Source organism: Thunnus albacares, chromosome 20 (genome assembly GCF_914725855.1).
Source record: "Thunnus albacares chromosome 20, fThuAlb1.1, whole genome shotgun sequence".
NCBI lineage: Eukaryota > Metazoa > Chordata > Actinopteri > Scombriformes > Scombridae > Thunnus > Thunnus albacares.
In genome coordinates this window covers 10,652,964-10,674,578 of record NC_058125.1, presented here as the reverse complement: position 1 = coordinate 10,674,578, position 21,615 = coordinate 10,652,964, and the positions used below count along the sequence as shown (strand labels likewise).

The 21,615-nt window shown below is 41.9% G+C and overlaps 2 protein-coding genes across 4 annotated transcripts; one reads left to right on the top strand and one right to left on the bottom strand.

Annotated features, from left to right (window-relative positions):
• The first annotated feature begins 1,053 nt into the window (after positions 1-1,053).
• Positions 1,054-3,411, top strand: LOC122970665 (cytochrome c oxidase subunit 6B1). Its single transcript, XM_044336817.1, has 4 exons — positions 1,054-1,185; positions 1,939-2,052; positions 2,345-2,445; positions 3,151-3,411. Exons 2-4 carry the CDS (start codon positions 1,947-1,949, stop codon positions 3,202-3,204), a joined length of 261 nt encoding a protein of 86 aa, XP_044192752.1. The 5' UTR covers positions 1,054-1,185; positions 1,939-1,946; the 3' UTR covers positions 3,205-3,411.
• On the bottom strand, positions 3,227-21,212 carry LOC122970663 (katanin-interacting protein). Of its 3 annotated transcripts, none has more exons than XM_044336812.1 (29): positions 21,094-21,212; positions 20,460-20,585; positions 18,424-18,512; positions 17,962-18,137; positions 17,418-17,530; positions 17,204-17,305; positions 16,901-17,050; positions 16,419-16,659; positions 15,984-16,115; positions 15,737-15,888; positions 15,400-15,506; positions 15,045-15,141; positions 14,724-14,930; positions 14,285-14,422; positions 12,458-13,316; positions 10,716-11,483; positions 10,391-10,599; positions 9,949-10,027; positions 9,639-9,816; positions 9,250-9,415; positions 7,987-8,156; positions 7,826-7,890; positions 7,533-7,643; positions 6,691-6,830; positions 6,477-6,578; positions 6,216-6,376; positions 5,842-5,868; positions 5,431-5,516; positions 3,227-5,321 (listed from the first exon to the last, which is right to left on the bottom strand). In XM_044336812.1, exons 2-29 carry the CDS (start codon positions 20,469-20,471, stop codon positions 5,263-5,265), a joined length of 4,896 nt encoding a protein of 1,631 aa, XP_044192747.1. In that variant the 5' UTR covers positions 20,472-20,585; positions 21,094-21,212; the 3' UTR covers positions 3,227-5,262. The 3 variants fall into 3 exon arrangements, with proteins under 3 accessions (XP_044192747.1, XP_044192746.1, XP_044192748.1); XM_044336811.1 differs by having other exon boundaries at positions 20,460-20,558; XM_044336813.1 differs by lacking the exon at positions 5,842-5,868 and having other exon boundaries at positions 20,460-20,558; positions 21,094-21,211.
• Positions 21,213-21,615: the final 403 nt, after the last annotated feature.

Here is a 21,615-nt window from a genome sequence, read left to right as displayed (position 1 = left end):
AACACTTAAACATTAAGTGAATGCTTTCCAACAGCATATAGCTGCCATGCGCAATAAAGCGCAGCCTGCCTGACATGCAGTCCATGAGTGTATTGAAGTCCGTCACGTATCTTGACGTTGCGCCGCGCCGTTCAGTTCTTACCGCGTGTCCTTAAATCACCGTGACGCACGGCTGCTGACGGGCCCCCTGAATTCATTTGGGGAATAGAAAGACACGCCTTTTAGGGGAATAGCCGGATCATGAAAACACATACACTACCGTACCTGCCTTTTTTCTTTTCTTTCTTTTCTTTTTTTTGGGGGGGAAAACGTACACGGCGGGAAAATGAAGCAAACTGGGTCAAGGTATGAGGGGATGGAGTCGTGCGGTACGTGAGGAGAGAGGAGCGCAGACAGCACGCTGGAGGATCATGATGAGGATACTGCCAGGACGCACCATCCCATCAGTAAAGTGGGATTAATGAATGAATGAATTAGAGCAACACAGCTCTCCATCTACCATTTTTCCGATCAGGGCTCTTACTGGGGCTCAGAACCACCATCTGTGACAGTCTCAACAGAAACACAAAGCCACATTCATGCTCTTTTATATCTATTTAACACACTCGATATGACTCAACAATATCGATGCTGCGCCCCCACATGACCTGACAGCTGCAATTCCTAGACAGTGACTTCAAACTGAGCGTTTGCCAGTTTCTCTCGTTATTTCTCCATCTGAACGCTGACATGTACTGAGAGATATGCTGCCTTTCACTAAAACAACACCCAACAAATCCATGTGAGATATCACAAAGTACAGACAGCTATTAATGATTAACAGAAATACTTGAATAGCAAGAAAACTTCCGCCATGAAAACTCAAGTTCACAGATGTGCGAAACATAAATTAAAGATGGTTCAGGTCACTTGCATCTAATTATCCGAACATCACCTGAAACAGACAGGTGCAGGTAGTAGTGAGAGCTGTGAGACACACACACACTCTCTCTCTCTCTCTCTCTCTCTTTGTGTGTGTGTGTGTGTGTGTGTTTCTCTCATTTCAATGTGACCTGCGTCCGCCATACCGTTATGATTGGATTGCACGGCTGCAACAGAGTGGAGCTTCTTATCAGAGCAACGTGACACTTTTCACCGTCCGGTATAAAAGTCACTTTGAGCTCGAGCCAGCAACTGCTACAAAAGGTAACGTTTACCTGCATGTTTTCATTTATTCGTTTAATATTTATCATCAGAAGCATACCACAAGTGTTTTCAAGTGTTTATGTGTATATTAAGTTATGTGCAAATATATTGATCCAAAAAAGACAAGGCTCAGTCGCATTGTCGGAAAATGATATCACTAATGAGTTTCGTTTAAAAAAAAACATTATCACAAGCGGTATTTCACCTTGCTATAATTAATAATCTTGGTAAAATAAAATAAGCGTATTAGCGGTTAGAATGAGACAGAAAGTGAAAGTAGTTTATATGAGGAAATGTTTTAAAGACTATTAATAAGCAGTCGAGCCAATATCCTTCACTACGTATTGTTTTCGCATTTTCGAGCAGAACTCCAATTATCAAGTGCTTTTTTTGACAGTATTTATACCCGCATGTTATTATTATAGATGTGGTTTGTAAAAGAAAAGGAGTATTTGACGACAGACCTAGCCTACATTTCTAGAAACATCCTTGAGGTGCCGCATGCAGCACCCCAAATCCTCCCAAAAAATAAGCCTCTGCTGAGCCTGTAGGCGCTGCGCATCTTCATTCACATCACGATTTATATATTCAGTGTTTACACTATACAAGATGTCTGGACACCTGTGTTTATGTCGGTCTGTGTTGGGAAACTTGCGTTTGATACATACTTAGTGTTTATGTTTGTAGCAAGTCTTTGCGTGGTGATTATTCTCTCGGATCTTACTGTATACGTTGATTATAATCTCTTGACAGAGGTGAAAATGGCTGAAGACATTAAGGCCAAACTTGAGAAATATCGCACTGCTCCCTTTGATGCCAGATTCCCCAACCAGAACCAGACCAGGAACTGCTGGGCCAACTACCTGGGTAAGAGTGCGAGTCAAGGTCAAAACAGTCAACTGACATTTCCCACATTTCTAAATCAAGTTAAATTACTTATTTTACAACCTTTAGATGTTTAAATATGATACAAAATCAGAAAAAAGTCAGATAAAACTAAGAGCTCATCTAAAGTCTTAAAGAGGTGTTGACCTCTGTGCTGGATGTCATCCAGTTTGAGATTTCTTGTGGGTCACTGACATGATCCTTCCCTCTGAAACCTGGATAGAGGCCACAGGCCTTTTTTTAATATTCATTGTTGTTGTTTCTCTATTAATAGACTATCACCGCTGCCAGAAAGCTCTGGATGCTAAAGGAGTAGACACTGCCCCATGTGAATGGTACAGGAGGGTCTACAAATCACTCTGCCCCATCGCCTGGGTAAATATTTTCCTCATATGTCAACTTTTTTTTTTCTACTTACAGAAACCACTTTTCCAAAAAGGGATGAAGTTGAAGAGTAACAGCAGACTATACTCTGTGTGTGTGTGTGTGTGTGTGTGGGCTGAGTTTGTTTAACAGGGGTCAAACAACTTTATCGTTCTTCAAATTCCTGTGAGTCTCTGCTCAGTCCTGAGAATCAAAACAACATGAAGAATTTTAGTCCAAAATTAGAGATTGGAGATCCCCCTTTTTAAATAAAATCTCAGCTCAATACAAATGCAGGAAGATGCAGCCTGTTTGAATTTATGTTTTAAGCCAAAATCGATGTATAAGATTCATTTTTTTTTTTTTGAAATATTGACTGTTAAACATCAGAAATCATCATCACCTTTTTCCCAAAGTGAACATGTTGTCTTGGATTTTAATGAATTCTTCATACATTAGATGACATTGCTTGTTGTGTCATTTCCTCTGTTATATGGGGTCTTAAACTCAATGGTGCGTTTCTCAAACAGCCCCAATCAGTGATGTCACAGTAGGTGTTTTGCTTTTGACAGCTGATGGGAAACATTAGACCTACTCTGACATCACTCTTAATAAAAATGGATTTATTCTCTTTTAATTTAACATTTTCCCACCAACAATTTTTTGTCATAAATATGTCACAAAGTTAAGTTTCACTCTGAAATTGTGTCCCTTTAGATCCAGAAATGGGATGACCAGAGAGCAGAGGGGACCTTTCCAGGAAAAATCTAAAGACTGCCTTCTCCAAAGCTGCTGGACTGCAAAGATGTAGTCTTCCCAGCTAAATGTTTGTATCTGTGGTTGGAGAGCTGTGTGGCACCATCACCACCTTTCCACTATTGATGCTGTGCCACATGAGCCATCTATAACTGAATGTTCATTCCTTACAAATACCATGAGATGTACTGCATTAAAATATCTCAGGATATATTTATGGAGCTCGATTGTCCCCTCTGTTTTTCTTTCTTTTTTTTTTTCCTTTTACTGTGAGCTGTTCATTGCACCAGAGAGTATTAATAGATACCTTTTGTTGGCATGATTCAGAACAGTGTCGGGTCAACTGAGGACATGAATGTCTGAACATACAGGCCTGTCGCACAAAGACAGTCAGAGATGATGGAAGATATGTGTATTTTAAATGTTTTATTCTTTCAAATAAACCTACATCAAATATACATATTTAATCAAGATTAGAAAAATAATTAAATATTTCAAAACACTAAAATGTCACACATACAATAATAGCCACCACCCCACAGAGCAGGACTGACATACAGAGTAATGTCTATTGTTGCTGCTGGACATACTGAAATTAAATACATAAAACTGCATTTCATATACGATTACTCCCATCACGTATAAGGAGTATGAAATAGTTTATATCGGGGCTCAATGAAGCAGTAAAAACTCCTCCAAACAAAAGTATCTAACATTTTAAGATGATATCCACAGCTAATGCTGAAGAGACGTTTCCATGCAACGAGATAGTACGGTAAATATTGAATGAATGAATAGTACAACATCAACTACATAGTATTATAGTGAAGGTAGAACAATATTTATCCCTTTTTAAAGACCGTTCTTCTCAATTTGAGGTAAGATTATAGTATTTGCATATTAGAAGTTGCCTGTCTACTCAAAATCTAAACTTGCAAATGTAGATTTTTTTTCTATTCTAACCAAATTACTGAAACTGCTTTACAGGCTCAAGAAAATCTACCCTCACCTTAAATCTTACCTTAGAGCAACTTCAATAAAGGTCACTTGGATGTCAAAGTGTTTTTTTTTTTACCTGATGCTAAGCAGAAAACTTATATTTTGGAGAGAAAAAAAAAATACACTGACCTAATTTTGTGGAGCCAAATGCCAATTTTTTTTTTTAAGATTCAAGTGTGGAGTTTGTCAGCATCCTCTAAAGCTTCACTTTTCATTTTATTCAAATTGAAACATACAAAATCTGACCACTGTACTTTCAACTACAAGTGTTACACTTTAGCCATCGATATAAATCTTCCAAAGCTGAAACCCTCTCTGGAAGAACTTCCCCAAAGTAAAAGCATTTGGCTTTGAAATATACTATATTAGCCAACAGATATAAAGTATTGATATATATAAATTAGTGTCTGCATAGCATTACGATTTGTTGGTACACTGGCGGGTGTGTTAGTCAGCTCTCGTACCAATTAGGCAAAGAGCTGAGTGACTAGGCTCATCAGTGGATAAAATTCATTAATAAATGTAGCGTCGGCCACATCCTGATGTGAGAGTGTATCCGTGTGGCCTTAAGAGCTTTTTGACTATTTACACGCCACAAGCAGCATTTAAATATGCAGCACAAAAGTCACAAGTAGCAGCCACAGATATAGTGTTTAGTTACTAGGCACAATAACAGGGCTGACAGAATGCAGCCTCACAGGTTTATCCTGGCACTGTGGGAGGGACAACTATACAGTACGTGTTCAGGATAACATGTATCTGTGGGTGTGTTTTCACAGCAAAGGGAAAGGGGAGTTATCCAACCATAAAGTGGAATCCTGTGTGTGTTTGTGTGTGTGTGTGCAAACCCATTGTGCAAACTCCGTCCTCTTCAGTGTGGACTGTGAGAGCTGCTGTCAAGCATTTCACCACCAGGCTACCATTGCTAAACATGGCTGTTTTGGGTCTTCAACTTAAGGGAGGTTTTCAAAGGTAACCCACCAGAACATGTGATGAAACAGCAATAGTTCCTCCTTTTCAGTTATGATCTCTTTGTATGAGCACTGAATTCATGTCTGTCTGTTCGTCAGTCTGTCAGTACCTCCTCTTTCCATGTTTCCCACCATCAGTCATGCAAGTTTTAGGCCGAAGAGCTGCGTGGAGGGACGACAAACAAGCTTTTAGCTAAGCATTAGTAAATTAAAATTTGCCTAAATTGACATTTTTAAAACTTCTACAAATCCAGTTCCTTCCCCGACTCACCTGGATCTGCCGTCTGCTTCTTCTTGTTGTGATGGACTATCTGATTCTCGTTGGTCATCTTCACATCCTGATCCTCCACATAATTACTACAACACAGCGAGAAAATGAAGACAAAGCACATACACTTGAAGTAAATCTGATTGTACACACCTGTGGGAGGCTGGTAAGAGGGAACGACACAAAATGGAGGAGTGACTGATAACAAAGCTTGAAGCCAGCAGGTCCAGGCCTTGAGAGGTAACAAAAGGAGAGAGAAAAGGAAGAGAGGAGGAACTGGGGCATCACAAGTCAAGCGTGTGGTGAGGGTGTGGGATGACTGCGGGACGTTTGAGGGCACTGGAGGAATTTTCAATACAGGGATTGACCACAGGGAGGTGCTGACACGAGGCTTTCAGGAGCTCTGTTACTCACTGTTGGTGGTGTCTGCTGCCACGGGGGCTGAAGTGGAGAAGAGCACAGCTCTGTTCAAAACAACTCACTACTGAGGACAGTGAGGTTTATCTAACCTTCTCTGTCAAGCCATAACTTTCTTAATATTAGACTTTGCTCAAAAATGGTCTTGATATAATTCACAGTAATTCACAAGTAATAAGTTCGCTGTCTGACCATTTGGCACTCAACTTTACATACAGACTGCTGGACAAACCCTATTATAGTTATACAATGTGTACCACGACTGAAAGGAAACATGCATGTTTAAGAAAGGATGCAGGACTGAGCAGCAACATCGTACAGCCAGGAAACAAAGTAGTCAATCATATCTTCGCCCTGAAATGCCAGGATACCTGATGACTGTGTTCCTCTCACGGTGTGCAATGTATGCGTTGTCTGTGAAGAGGATGGTGTGGTAAGGCACCACTGGATCACAGTTAGGCAGAATGCCTCGCGCCACGTGGCTCACGCTGTCCAAGATGCCGTTGTACACCAAGAGGTCGTCCACCAGCAGCTGTACACATAATACAGACGTACAGGTTTTTCTGTTTGAGGTCCAAAAAAAACAAAAAACAAAAGAGATTGCCCAGCTCACAGCAGACAGGGAGGCTTACCCCAAACTCCTTTACTCCTCTCTGTGATGTCTTGGAGTAGTTCCACAATTTGATCATGGACACGGTCACCGGGTGATCGAAGATGACGTACACACGGTTCACCTATGTGGAAACATTCAAAACACTCAATGCAAGTGTAAGACCAACTTTCATCTGTTAACTGATTGCAGTGTGATCACTTATTCTCTTCTCTCTTTCTCACACACATCCTCACCAGTCCAGGGAGCACCGGTGCAAGCCACATATGTCTTCCGTCATGGGTACTGTTGACTCCATCTATTAATTTATCTGGAGTCCTCACATCACCACTCACATTGTCCAGTACATTCACGCTGTCTGGAAAAGCAGCGATGTCTGGTGGATAAAATGTTGAGGAGCGGATGTCTATTAATACCCATTAATACTCCTTCAACAGCTACTCTTAATTTACTACTTCAACCAGTCAGATATGAATCAACCCTCATAGTCTGTTCAAAATAGCATTGGCTAGTGTAGCAGTTATGGTCTTTCAAAAGGTTTTAACCTTTAATGTGTCCCCTTTGTCTGGGTCTCCACCCCTGCTCCACATTACCTAAGTAGAGCCTGATCTCATAAATTTATGATGCAAACTGTGTAGTAATTATCTTCACTAGGCTGTAATTACAATGACATTTCCAGGTGTCACAGCAGAAAAAGCACAGGTGTACCTAATAACATTAATGATTGTATCATTTTACATTAGTGTCCCAGTAAACAATGCTGAGCCAACATAATATGCTACTGACATGGCTTAGACACAAATGATTGATAAACTGGACCTTGTTTAAAACTACTTTAATTACTCAAGAGTTCAACCCCCTATTCTAGCATCCTTAGGGTAGGTTTTAATATTTACACTCCTACAGCAGGAGGAGAATATTCATAATTGGTCATTTATATAATTTTAGTCTTGTTTTATGAGTAAATATTAGATCAGATAAAACGAGAGATAAAATACATATATTCTTGCAGTTGTGAAGAGGTTAGGTTTGTTAGGATATCTGCATAAAGGCCAATATGAACTCATGAGAAGGATACTGTTGTCACTGAGACTGATCTTCTCATGATTCTGGTCGTAAAACTCCAGGCCGTTCAGGCCGATGTAATAAGGGTCCCCCCATGTTGTTAACAGCTGCAGCTGAAAGATGACTGGCAGGTAAAGGTCAAGGAATATACAACATGAAGCACCATTTAGAGCACACGTAAGGCTTGGGCTAAAGCCTGAACTACTAAACTACTGTGTGTGTGTGTGTGTGTGTGTGTGTGTGTGTGTGTGTGTGTGTGTATTATATATTTCAGACACAACTGTCCAAACCATGTAAGAAGGATACATCCACAAGGCATGATGGGAGCTTCATAGTCCATGCTGGCCTGTTCTTGTTTCTTAGAGCTTCCTCTGAATTGAAAACAAGAAAAATACAGATTAGGAAAAGCATTTTTAGCAATCTCTCATAAGATAAGAGTACATGCACATTTCATTTCCAGCTCCTACTTGTGGGTGTAATCTTCAGCACTCTTGTTGTCGGTGGGCGTCTGGACAAAGTCTACAAAGAGGATCTCCTGGGCAAAGTCAAAGTGACAGTTTCCCAGTCCTTTCCTGATCAGGAATCCCTCCGTTGGGGAGATGGCAACATCATCCATGAACACATGGATCACCTTCACCTGAATCAAACATATAGAGATTTTCTTGAAGGATAGTTTCACAGTTGTTCCAGTCTGTCTTAAAACAACAGTCAGGTGCCCAAATCATCATTGAAATAGGTCTTTTCTTGTTGTAATTATTCCTCCTGTTCATACTGGCTATTAAAATATACTCTTCAAACGTGCTTCCAATATAGGTAATTTTGTGCAAAAATGTATTTAACACTGCTGAAGCCTCATATAAGCTTCAAATATCAAGTGGACATCTGCCACATTTACAGTCTTTTTAGCGTAAAATTCCCTCTATGTGTTTCCTCAGACAGTGTTTCCCTGTTGAGCTGCGGTGGAAGTATAGTAACAAAAAGAGGCACTAAAAAGAGCTGCTTGATTTGACTAATTTAGACACTTGGGAGCTTCATGTTAGCTTCAGATAAACTTAAATACATTTTTGCACAGGAGGACTGTGGATTTTGTCTCCCATCACTTACATTGTAAGTGCATTATGAAGGGATCTTCTAATGGTCAGTATGAACAGGAGGAATGATTACAGCAAGAAAAACCTATTTTAGTGTTCATTTGGGCATCTGACTGTTGTTTTAAGACAGACTTGAAAAACTGTGAACCAGTCCTTTAATGTGTTGTCTATAGTCTTCTACATAGAGCCTTTCGATGTCACTCTATGCCTTGTAGTGTTCTGCAGTAACGTTATCACTGTTCAGTTATGAACTGTGTGATGTTTTGAGCAGGTTCACAGGTTAGTGGTGTTAATTTGTACACAAGAAGCAATTTAAATGTGTGAATTCTACTTTTGTCTGATGTGTGTACTCAGCCTGACACAGGACTTGACACGAGATTGTGACATGTGTGATTTCACTTGGGTCATATTATCCACGCAAAAACTAACTGATCTCCAGCTTGATCATTACACTGTGAGCTATGATGCTGACTGGTGTATGGATAGTTTATCATATTCATTCATTTTACAGTCTAGATTTTAAATGTGTTACATAGTCTGATATATTCAGTTAATTATTAGCATTATTTAAAAGGGAACTTCCATAGTTCTCCAACTTCATAGTAAACAGTGTTTGAGCCAAACAGAAAAGTTTCTCACCCCTCTGTAAGAGTCCTCAGGGGACTTGTTGTAGTTCCAGATACGGAGTCCAGCGATGGTCTGGGGCTCGTTGAAGGTAATGTTCAAGGTGTGGGGCTCTCCATAGCAGAAAGGGATCAACCACATGTGCTGGTCATCAGTGGTAATGTTGTGGCCGTCTATAAGCCTGGATAATGATAATAGACACTGATGACGATTTTGATGGTGATATTAGATTTTTATTGAAGGCAGGGTAGGAAGACGAAACGTCTAAAAGTGTAAAATATGATGTAGGAAATCACAGAAATTAAGGTTATTCTACTTTTATATCTACTGCAACTAACAAATAAGTCACCAGGATCATGTCAGTGTACTCAACATTCACACAGAGCAGACAGTGTCAGACATACTTATCAAGGGTGCGCAAATCATGTCCATAGTCAGGCAGGTCGTTGAGGTCTCTGGGTGAGGCAGCCATGATACTGAGGTCCAAAGGTAAACTCTCTCCATCCTTCCCCACCACCTCCAAACCTGTCAGGCCCATGTAGTGGGAGTCACCCCACGTTAACACCAGCTCTAGTCGAAGGCCTGGGGTGGAGGGAGACAATCATATTATTTAGTCATTGCACGTATCGAAAGCTAATGTTTAACACTGCATAGAAAGGTGAAACTGAATATGTGATGTCAGAATAATGTTTATAATATGTAATATGCACTCACACATTCCAGTGTACATCCCAGGAATATGCCCCATGTCCTCCTCAGACTGGCTCACAGTGGGGTTGAGGTGAAGTTTCAACTGAGAAAACATTTAAAGCAGATTTGTGTAACGCTGTCCTGTTGGACGGTGTGATGGCTAATTTATCTTGATGCCTGTTATACTGTCAGCTATTCTTCTAAAGCAATGTGGGAATGCTGAGCAGCAGTGTTTCCAAAAGAAAGATATTCTATGACGTGTTTTGTTAAATAAATGGTTTTAATGTCTTGTTTGGCTAGTGACCACTGTTGTCACAGTTGGGAACTAGGTGCCTAAATTAATCAAATTCTTTAATTTCTAAGGATTTGGGTTTGCTATTTAACACTAGTGAAGTGGGATTTACATAATTTCTATGCATTTACATACATACAGCAAATGTGTACTACTGATAAGGCCTGTACTTACAGTGAGGTCTTCCTCTCGGAAACCAGCCTGTGTGAAAGGTCTTTCCTCTCCCTCCCCATCTGCGGTGCGTGGTCTCTGCAGCTCTTCCTCGGATACCAGATTCTCTGGACCCTCACCTTCACTAAGGAAGGTTTCATCATATCGAGACATAGCCTCCAGGATCTCATCATCAGTAGTGAACAGGATAGTGTCGCCAAACTGGTCCAGCCCTGGAGTCACAACAGAGTCAGGAAAAAAGAGCAGGTGATGATAAAAGCAAACCGATGATTAAAAAAAAAGTAACACAAGGGAACATAAAACTTATGAGGCTGTTTTGATCAAATACCTCCAGATAGTGTCCCAGAAGCCTTTGCAATCTCGCCTCTGAAGATGCACCTTCCATCCAGCAGCATTTCCACCTCCTTCACCCCTCGAAAAGAGTGGATACGTGACTTGTTGTAGTTCCACACTCGGATCATGGCAACCTGGTAGGGAGCTCCAAAGTCCAAGAAGATGGTGTGGCTCCGACCAGGGGTGAACGGGGCCAGCCAAACGTGCATGTCGTCCTGTGTGCGATTAACACCATCGATCAAGTTGGTGACCACACGTGGATCCTTGCCATAAGCTGGCAAAATGTTGATGTCTGGAGGGTCAGCACGGATGTGAGCAGGTCGGAGGGGTTCTCCACTGGAGCTGAAAACCTCCAGGCTGTTGAGACCCACATAGTGGCGATCGCCCCAGGTGGACAGGATGTTGATGACCAGCCTCTGGCCCTGGGGTAGCACTGGGATCTCAAACTCTTCCTCCCGCTCCATGGACGAATCATCATCGGGGCCTTCGCACAGTGCCCCCTGAGAGGTCAAGGAGGAAAGTGGGCTCCTGGGTGCTGAGGAGGGGTTGACTGGGACTGTGGGAGGACCACGGCCCTGGCGCTGGAGGAACTCATCAAAGATGTCACCTTCAAAGCCAGTGTTTGAAATGCGTCCACGTTGGCATTGGTTGAACTTAGTGAGGGAGTCCCAGGATTCCATGAGGGTGTCGTCCTGCTGGCTGTGCAGCTGGGCTCGAAGGGTGCCCTGCCTCCTGCTGGTGTTTACCAATGACAACGGCTCCTCTGGACAACGCACAAACGTTAGCAATGAAACAATAATGAGCTTAAGAAAATAAGATAATCTGTTGATGGCAATAAACTGCCTTTACATTTATCATCAAACATTCAATACACGAAAAAAGATCAAGTTAATATGTTTTGTGTAATTGTACAGTAAATGTCACACCTCTATGCAGTTCTAAATATCATAAATGAATTGTCTACTGACCATTTCACTGGCTTTAAAAATAGTTCACAGACCAGAAGAGAGTTTGGAACTCTGGTATGTAAACTGGAAAGTGTGAGTACTTGCGTAAGCCAATGAACAGTCCCTTAAATCAGGTTATTATTTGCAGTCTGTGAGATCAAGGGATTAAAATGCAGGAGGCAGTCACCTTTCTAACAAGGCAACCTATCCTGTTTCACAATCCTATTTAAGTTCAGGGAGACATCTGTAGAGATGGCAAGTTCCGCCAAATGTGAATGAGAAAAATGTAGGTCTTAAAGTTAAGAAATTACAGAATGACAAAAGTTAATCTGCAGCGGAAACAAAGTCAGTCATTACACAGCACAATGGCAAGGACAATTAGCATGGCTGTTCAGTAAGGTGAGTGTAAGGACTCAAAACAAACTAATTAATATCGAAAAGTTACTGAGAGGGAGCAGCATTTAACATAAGGAGCCAGTGATAAAATGTATCAAACCAAACAACCCAGATAGTAGCCAAGCAAACTGTGATCAAAAATACAAAGCCTCAAGCTGAAGGCAAGTAGGTTGAAAAGCAAGATATCTTTAATGAGTCTTCATCTGATTTCTTACGAACAGAGTTTACTAATAAATGCATAATATTGAATTTAGATGTGTGATAGTCTGTGAGAAAATAGTATTAGGTGATATACAGAGCAAAATAAACTACAAGCGTGACATAATCACATCCCAACACACATCTCTATCTCAGTGTTATAACCTCAAAAATAGGAGGCAGTAGTTGTGCCTACCTGTGTTTGACAGTGCAGTAGCTCGTAGGTGTTGCTCTTCTGTCTGCCTGGTGGTGACCACAGTGTTTCGGAACGAGCTCCTGCGTCCACTGATGGGCCTGTCGAGCTTTTGCTCTCCAAGCTCCTCCAGCAGGTCGCAGCTCATGTCCAAAGAATCAGCCTTCCACTGACTGCCATTTACTGTCCTCTCTACTCCCCTGCACACCCGACCCGGGTTACACGGCAACTCCGGGAGCATTGAAGAGGTTGAGGCTGATTGAGATTTGGGCTCTCCAGAGTGCTGAGGCACCAGCCACCGCGGCCTCTCCCTGCTGGTCTCGCAACCCTCCGGAGCTCCTCTGTTCAGGGGCTGCAGCCACTGGGGGGCCACCCGGGAGGAGGATGGCTGGGTGGTGACTGTCTGCTCCATGGGTGCTGGCTGCTCCACCTGTTGCCTGAGAGAGAGGGGCTCTTCTGAGGCAGACAGGTCAAAAGAGTTTCTTTGTGAGGAGGAGCGACGGGCAGAGGATGAAACCCCCGCTGCTGAAGGAGCGATGGGTGGAAGCGGTGTGTGCGATTTCTCCTGCATGTCTGTCATTGCCTGGTCTGCTGCATCTGATGGCTGCGGATTTGAACTGTGGTGTCTCTGGGTGCCCTCCCCACCCTTCCTATCATCATAGCGCTGGGGGCTGGCACCTCGAAGATTGTGTCCTGAAGACACAGGGCTGGAATACAAGGAGTCTGAGACCTGGAAATCCTGGAGATCAATGGTGGTGCTGTAGTCAAACACCTGGTTGCCACAGCCCTTCTCCAGCTCACCTTCAAACACCAATGTGCTGTTCAGGTACAGCTTTATATGCCGTGCACCGACGTCAAGCTCCTGGAAAAGAAACACAGCCTCAATTTACTTGCACCCTGAATATATAGACATGTTTCAGAACAGTTTGTACACCATTTGATTTTTAACACCCAGTTATGCAACAAAATGCAAAAATATTTCAGATTTTAATGTCTGACATAAAACAAAACAAAAATAAATTCTACACATTTAAGTAAAGTTATAACATGCTAATTTCAGATTAAAAAGGTATCACACGAACATATTTAGCATTTCATGATGTATACTGAACAATATTTTGAGTACATAATGATTCTAATTAAGCAAAGCAACACAAGCTGCAAACCAAAAAAGCATATGGTGCAAAAAAGTGTAGTATATCACATTTCATACACACACAACTGAGTCATTTACCTGTTTCTTACATAAGCTAGCCGTAAGTAGCCCTCTCACAGATACCATGCAGTCATGGCTGCCATGAGAGACATGGCTAAAGCCCAACTCAAATCTGCTCGACGCAACATCGCAACGTGGACTCAGGTCAGCCTAGAACTTCCTTCTCACCAACAGCTCCGTGTACATATATAAATAACAGGTTAAAGCACTAATTCACAATCCAATAACGACATTGAGTAATTCCAGATCGCTGTAGTAGCATAGAAAGGAGATACGATGTGGGGATTGTACCCCTCTATGAACAGCAGATAGAATGAGAGGCAGAAGCCCACATTTCCTCTAATGCTAATCCTCTGGGGCTAATCTCTCCCTGTTCCACATTTGGACAGACTGACTGGCAGCTCAGTCAGCCACTGCTTTAAGAGAACCACACCCCTGACACCACCACGCCGATACAGTCACCAAGCATTATAGTGACAACACACAAGCATGTAGGATTTACGAGCTTGACAGACAGCAAAATGGATCATCTCTGAAGTCAAGAGAGGGATAAATCAAAAGATGTGCAGAAAGGATTGCATATGAAATTGAATGGCTACAATAAAAATACATACACTGAGGCTTCTGTTGTAGTTCCAGATTTTGATGCGGGATATTCCAAAGTCTGCCGAGCGCTCCGTGTTCCTGATGATGAAGTAGAGCTGGATGGGAGGGTGGAACGGACACGTCCACATGTGACGCTCTTTGGTGGTCTGTCAACCCAAGAGAGTAGATAAAAACCACAAGCAAATACTTTGTCTGTGTAAATAATGATGTAAAAAGTAATTATTTGAGAAATGTCAAAAAAAACTGCTATAAACTCATCTCACTATTGCAATAGCGCTATTGAATTTACTCAAAGAAAATTTGTAAACATGATAAGGATGGGATAAAAACATTTTAAGCATTTCTTACATTGCTAATTTTCAAATTATTGAATCAGATTTAATGTGTGTAGCCCTATGTAGAAGCAGAAATAATCTAAATAAGATGTTGAGGCAGGCAGAGTCTCACCTTCACCTTTCCATTGACAAGTGCCCCCAGATTCCCAGGGTAGTCAGCGTTCCTGATGTCCAGGTCATGAGGTGAAACATACAGCTTCTTGTTTCTGAGGCAGAAAAACTGCAACTCCGTCAGCCCGACCTGCAGAGCACTCCCCCAGTTTGACAGGATCTCCATGGTAACATACCATGCAGGGGTGACCTCTGAGGGCTGCCTTCTCTGCAATGACAACACAAAACATTTCCAAGTGCTTCTGTTCGCTTTCTGTCTGTATCACACTGAGCAGTATTATTATCATTCATTCTGAACTGTGAGACTGGGTTTCTGACTCACCAGCTGTTTGCTGTAATCTGTTTTGACACTCTGAGGGATGTTGTAGCTGGGTCCACCTTCCAGTTTCTCCAAGGCTTTCAGCAGTTTCTGTTGCTGCCTGAACAGAAGGATGACATCCTCAGCTCTGCTGCTTTGTTTACTCTCTCTGACCTTCATATATGTAGGGAGGGAGGGCTGATCACTGGAATAGCTACATTGATAAATAAGTCTTCAAGGTTCCAATCAGTTTCTATAAAACACTATTACATTTGTTCTGAGTTACAACAAGTACCAAGTGTTTTTCTATCCCACAGAAGCCAGAGTGTACAGTACATTCAGTGCTTGTGTGTTTAAGTGCCATATTCTGTAAGTATACCTGGGGCCCATAAGCGTGATTCTCTGCATGGCCAAAGTGACACCGTTCTCATCCTTGTCGTGGGTGTTGTGATGAACTAAGCCATTCATCATCTGGTGTCCCCTGCCCTGGATGAAGAAACACAATGGAAGAGATAAATACGCTTTTGCTACTGGTTTCATATATAAGCTAAATCTGGAAAACAACAAAACTACAATACAAGTGTAGAGATAATATAGGCATTCTAATGTTCTGAATCATCATAAAAACAGCTCTTATCTGTAGAGAAAAATGTTTTAACATGAAATAGCCCAGAGTTGAGTGAAGGTGGGAGGAGTACAGTTTGGGGAAGGCAGACCGTGTTGCGACTGAAGGGCTCAGGACTCTGCATGGGGTTGTTTTCTCTCTGGATGGCCTGGCGCACCCCACACGCCATTTCCTCTGGGTCTCGATCCTCAAAGGACGTCTTCCTGGCCGCTGACAGGGGCCTCTCCACCCGACTCCTTGGCCCTTTAGCAAAAAGCAAATGTCTTTTAAAACAACACACATACACTATGCTATCCAACCTCGCAGAGACCACATTTTTTAAATGTTACAGGACTTACTCTGACCATCCCAGCTCTCTTTTGAAGGTGGCCTATCCAATGTTTTGCTCTTCACCAACATAGGCTTGGTGGGTATGAAGGTGTCGATGCTGTCTTTCCTTTTTGCAGATAGAGAGCGTTCAATCTTGCGACCTGGAGCAATGGAGAAAATGGACAACCTGTGTCTCAGGGAAGCACTGAGCAATATTTGGAATAAATGCACCTATTATGAATTAAATAGACAGTTTTCAGGTTCACAGTCTTTCTGCATGCCACGTGCTGACAAACATGGGATTTTAATTGTGCAGTGACAGCTGATGTTATTGCTTATTCTCCTTGTGTACAGTTCAGTGCTGATGAAGCAGATAAGGAGGTGAGAGAACCACTCTGGACAATTAAGACTCATCCTAAAAATCAATAACAAATTTACATAAGAAAGTGGATACTGAAGCCTACCTTTAGGTGAGGGTCCAAAGTCCAGGACTATGAGGTTTGCTGAGTCGAAATGGTTATGGGAAGAGCTGGGCCGAGGGTTGGAGGAGGACTTGGAGGAAGAGAGAGGCAACCCCAGTTCGTCCAGACTCTCAGTGCTCTCGTCCCTCTCAATCTGCTCCTCCACCCACTCCTCGTCTGACTCCTCCCCCGCTGAGCCACGGCTGCTCCGCCACATGCTAACCTCCAGGCTCCGACGCAAAACCTAGTTTACAAAAGGTCAGCGTTAATGTACGCATCCGTGCACACAGTCATCAGTGTAAGCACTCACAGGCGCACATGCATGCTGACTGTTGCAAGTATTCCCTTGATTTGTGTGACTACTGCTGAAAAAGCGTCATAAATTAACACCCAGGAGCTCGAAACAAATTTAGATGATTCACGACATCTCATGCCACCTTGACAAGATGAAATAAAACAGCATCCGTATTTCTTCTTGCGCTTACCTTCACTTCCTCAAGGTTGAGAAGCACCTTCTCGCTGTGCTCCTGATTTGCTTGTCCTCCTTGGCTCTCAGGCCTGGAGCTGAAGGAGCGCGAAACCTTGCAGGTGTCCCTCGGGGAGCAGGGACTACGAGGCGAGCGCGGACTGGAGTTCTACATGAAGTACAGTGATTGGATAAAGGGAAATAGCAGAGATGGAGAGATGCTAAGTAGTACAGACAGCTGCAGCTGACACCTAGCCCCTCCCCTAAAAAAAACACCCACACACACACAGGCTTAGTAGGCATTGTTATATCTTTACTCTACCTCCATGTCTACACTTTCATAGGGCTCAAAATCCTCAGTGTAGCGCTTTTCTGGGGATATCCGCAAACTTGGTCCCTCTTCTGTCCGAATTCTGACAGAATCCTGCACACATAAAAAGGGAAACATTTCAATCAGTGTACTTTCATGGGAAAATATGCATCTCTGATACACAACAGTCAAAGATAACAAATATTAAGAGATTACAAGTCTGTACCTGCACCCATTCTTTCCTCTGGACCTTTCCTGGGGCAGTGTGGCTCCTCTGCCTGCTGGTCTGCTCCAGATTACGGCTATCTTCAGTTAGCTGGTGGGCGCTTCTACAGACATCTGCCGATGAGTCACAGCACAAAAAGGAACATGAGCAGCGTGCAGCAGAGTGTTGCCTCGGTGGAGAAGGAGCACACAATCACACACGCAGATGGTCCACAGCACATAGAGGAAGAAGGAAAAAAAATGGCTGCCAGCTACAACTGTCACTATCGTTTATTCACTGAGACTGGGCATGGGATCATGCCTTGCAAACTACAAGCTGAGGAGTGGTGGCTATTAGCTTGTGGTTCCATATGTTCTGTTGGATGACAGAGACGACAAGACCGGGATTATCAGGAGGAACCTTGGATTTCAGTGTAAAAATGCCAGAATACTCATGCACAATGTTTCCCCTTGCACATAGAGAGGTAAAAAAATAATGAGCTCTTATATAAGAGATTTTTAGTGTTGAGGGTTTATAGGTTTATTTTGGTCCAGTGGCAGCGTACCTGCTGTGCGTGCTGGCCTCCAAGCAGGTGGGGAGGTGACAGACTTGTGGTTGGTGCTCTTGGGATGCTTCCTGCCGGCTTCAGCATTGGCTCCGTTAAGATAAATGGAAAAGCCTTGCTCTAGCTGCTCCAACTCAATCTCCCGGGGGTCTTTGACTTTAAGGCGCTTAAGGATCCTGAGGACCAAAGACAACTGATAACCACCTCTACAAATATAATATATGAACAAAAATCTGACAAACAGTGCATCACAGGTATGAGACAGCTAAAATTCAGAACATCACACACTTTTTCAAGCTATACTGACCTCCACTCCCCAACTCTACAGCACATCACACACTAATTCCTTGTCTCTCAAAGCAAGGAACCAATCAGTGCTCCTATTAGGCAGCACTGAAAGTCATGGAAATCCTCTGTGAAATCCAATCTGTCTCTCCCCAACAGCCTGTGCTCACACTTTACCTGTTTTTGCGCTGGAGGGCGATTAAATATTCATCCAGAGTGTCATCCACAGCAGAGGCGAGCTTCTCTCCTTGGCACGCCTTACTCTCCTTCAAGAGCACGCGCAAGAGTACGCACACATACACACACACACACACACACGATGCAGAGTCAGAAAAGCCTACATCAGCTGTTTCACTGCCACAATAGACATCATTGTTGGACAGGTATTCACATTCACAGACTACAATCGATATCCACTATATATGGTACATCACAAGATTTATGCAAACAACTTGCTCCTCCAGTTTTGAGTAAATAAAACATTGATGCAGTACACGAATTGTGTCAAGATGTTCACTTTAGGTACATGGTGGATAGACAAAATACCATTTATCTAACTGTCAATGTGATGTGGTTTTTGGTGCCAAATGTGCCTGTTCAAGCATCTCTTTGTACAAGGATCAAAAACAATCAGTCAGTGCTGTAGCAGTGCTGATATAAACAATGTGATGGGAAAAAGTGGGGAATGCTTTCTTGTAAAACATTAGGGCCCCAAATAAGAACTGGTCATCAGTTTAACAGAGTTGCAAAGACAGTTTGAAGACTAAAACCGCAATGATCGGTTGATTAATCGAGTAGTCAATTGACAGAAAATTAATTGCCAACTATTTTAATAATCAATTAATCGTTTTAGTAATTTCTAAAAAAAAAAAAAAGAAAAGCCAATGGTTTTCTTTGTCTTCTGTGGATGTATTTGGGCTATGGACTGTTGGTTGGACAAAACAAAACATTTGAAGAATTCTAATGGGCATTTTTCACTATTTTCTGACATTTTATAGACCGACTGATCAATTAACCTAAAAAATAATCAGCAGATAATCAATAAGGAAAATAACTGTTATTTGCAGTTCTATTTGAGTCCAGGCACATCAATCTGTGAACACAGTCTAATATTTTTCAAACAGACACAATGATGATCATTAAGATATTTAGTTAATAATATTCAGTTAATTCTAAAGGCCTGCAGACTGTCAATTTTAAGATTAGGTGTTATTTTATTAAAATATGTACAAACTGAGGAACACTAATGATTCAGAATGGGCCCAGATCCCTGTGTATTAAGTCCAACACTTTTATGAGTCCATGCTTTGTCAAATTGAGGCTCTTCTCTAAAAGGTGGTCCTCCATGGTACTCACAAGGTGTGAGCGCAATAGTGGCCACACAGTGGTTGGAACAAATTGCAAGCACTGCTTGTACATCTTGCAATAATGTGTCTGGGCATAATACATGAAGTGCAACTGTTTCAAAGAAACCAGCACCGACAATACATGTCACTCATCTATGATGTCAACCATCACTTAAGATGCCACAGTAACCAGAGTGATAAACAACTGACCGTTTGTGTTTATAAGCCATGCTTGACAAGACATATTGTTGTAAAAATACATCTGTCACATCAGCCAGGATCCCAATGTGGGGGTCCAGTAGATAGGTCTCCAATTACCCCCCCCCCCCTTCCACTTTTTGTCAAGACACTGCTGGATTAAATCATCCTCATAAAAACATCTGATTTCTGTCCACTTTAATGTTAGAAATGTAGGCCTTGACCTTCAGCCAGTGAGAAATTACACCAATGTGGGTTTCTTGGAAGGAGCATCAGTTATCTGCATAAGACAGTCACCTGCAGCTCATGCCATTTCAGTTTATAACCCATGCATGATCATGCAAAATGACCACAAATAATAATAAAAAAAAAAAAAATCACAAGGCCCTTACTTAGTTTCTACGGGTCTACTAGGCTACAGCGTCTGTCAATGACAGGAGCAGAAGGGAAGCAAAGAAAATTGAAGGAAGAATAGAGAATAGTTAGTGGTGACAAAGCACAGAGGAAGAGTGACAGCTGAGACACTGCTCGAAAATATGGCGATGGCTGCCCACAAAATTGAAGGCAACTTCTTCACGATGTCACATGTCAAGTAAAAAGACAGATCATGTGAACCTAAAAATACTGGCATAGCAGATGAGTCGTTACATAAAACGACCTTTTGCTTACCTCTTTATCCATTATGTGGCCGCAGAGGATGCTGTTCACATAACCCTACCCCACATCTTCAAGAAATATAATCGACATCTGCGTTTTGTCTGTTTACCGCTGCAGAGGGACACAGATGAAGGTTACCTGTGACATGAAACCCAAATTACCTTGAAAGCACTTCGTTTAAAATGTCGCCCCACCCTCTGGACGATTCAGCAGAACAAATACATACCCGCTATTTCCAAGGCAAACATTAACCATCTTATTGTATAAATGTTTTCGTCAAAACTCATTAGAAATAGCTTAACATGCCGTTAACTTTATTCACGCAGGGAGCTAACAAGACGTAGCTATCCTAATTTGAATGGCACTGATAGCTAACACACACTGTTAACGCTACACGGCTTTCATCTCATCTCCATCACAAGTACGGTTAACTATTTACCTGGCAAATTAACTCCTTATATTGATGGCAGAGTCAACGTAAGCAAGCAGCCTTAACAGCTCAGTTAGCATAGGCGCTAATAACAAACTGAAAGGCTAACAAGTTAGCATGTTACTAGTTAGCATTAAATCAGAAAAAAAACGTCTTGCGTTCATATTCTTGTATACTCTTACCTCTGGCGTTAATAAATATAAGAAAGATACTTACTGCCATCGTTAAATTGTTTTTTGTTTGCCATAAGCTTGGAAATTTACGCGTTTTTCTGTGTTTTCTCATGTGCCCAGTGTGTTGTGTTGGTTGGTAACCAGGATAGCACTCCACCAATAGAAAGAGCCGCATCAGAGTGAGACACGCCCCCCGCCAGACAGATATGGGGTTAAGATTGTCTCATAATTATTGAACAAAATCTCCCAAGACTCAAAAGAACAACAAAATAAATAAAAGTAAATAAAAATAAATTGATCCCCCACCCACCTGAAATGCAAAACTTACAATAAAACTATGCAAGAGTGAAACATGATTACAATATTCAAAAGAACAACAAAATAAATAAAAGTAAATAAAAATAAATTGATCCCCCACCCACCTGAAATGCAAGACTTACAATAAAACTATGCAAGAGTGAAACATATGATTACAATATTCTCACTTTTCTTTCACTGATCAGGATTTCTTTTTTTTTTTTTTAAATCAAAGTTTATTTCTGAATTTCCTCCCCTTATTTTCTCC

What these genes read in the sequence shown, in the direction of transcription:
- LOC122970663 (XM_044336812.1), bottom strand. An exon ending in TACTGCACTGTCAAACACAG is followed by an intron (nt 11,484 to 12,457) that starts GTAGGCACAACT and finishes TGCGTTGTCCAG; the next exon opens with AGGAGCCGTTGTCATTGGTA. An exon ending in TCCGAGAGGAAGACCTCACT is followed by an intron (nt 10,028 to 10,390) that starts GTAAGTACAGGC and finishes ATGTTTTCTCAG; the next exon opens with TTGAAACTTCACCTCAACCC.
- LOC122970665 (XM_044336817.1), top strand. Translation starts at nt 1,947, where the DNA reads ATGGCTGAAGACATTAAGGCCAAACTTGAGAAATATCGCACTGCTCCC. An exon ending in CTGCTGGGCCAACTACCTGG is followed by an intron (nt 2,053 to 2,344) that starts GTAAGAGTGCGA and finishes CTCTATTAATAG; the next exon opens with ACTATCACCGCTGCCAGAAA. An exon ending in CACTCTGCCCCATCGCCTGG is followed by an intron (nt 2,446 to 3,150) that starts GTAAATATTTTC and finishes GTGTCCCTTTAG; the next exon opens with ATCCAGAAATGGGATGACCA.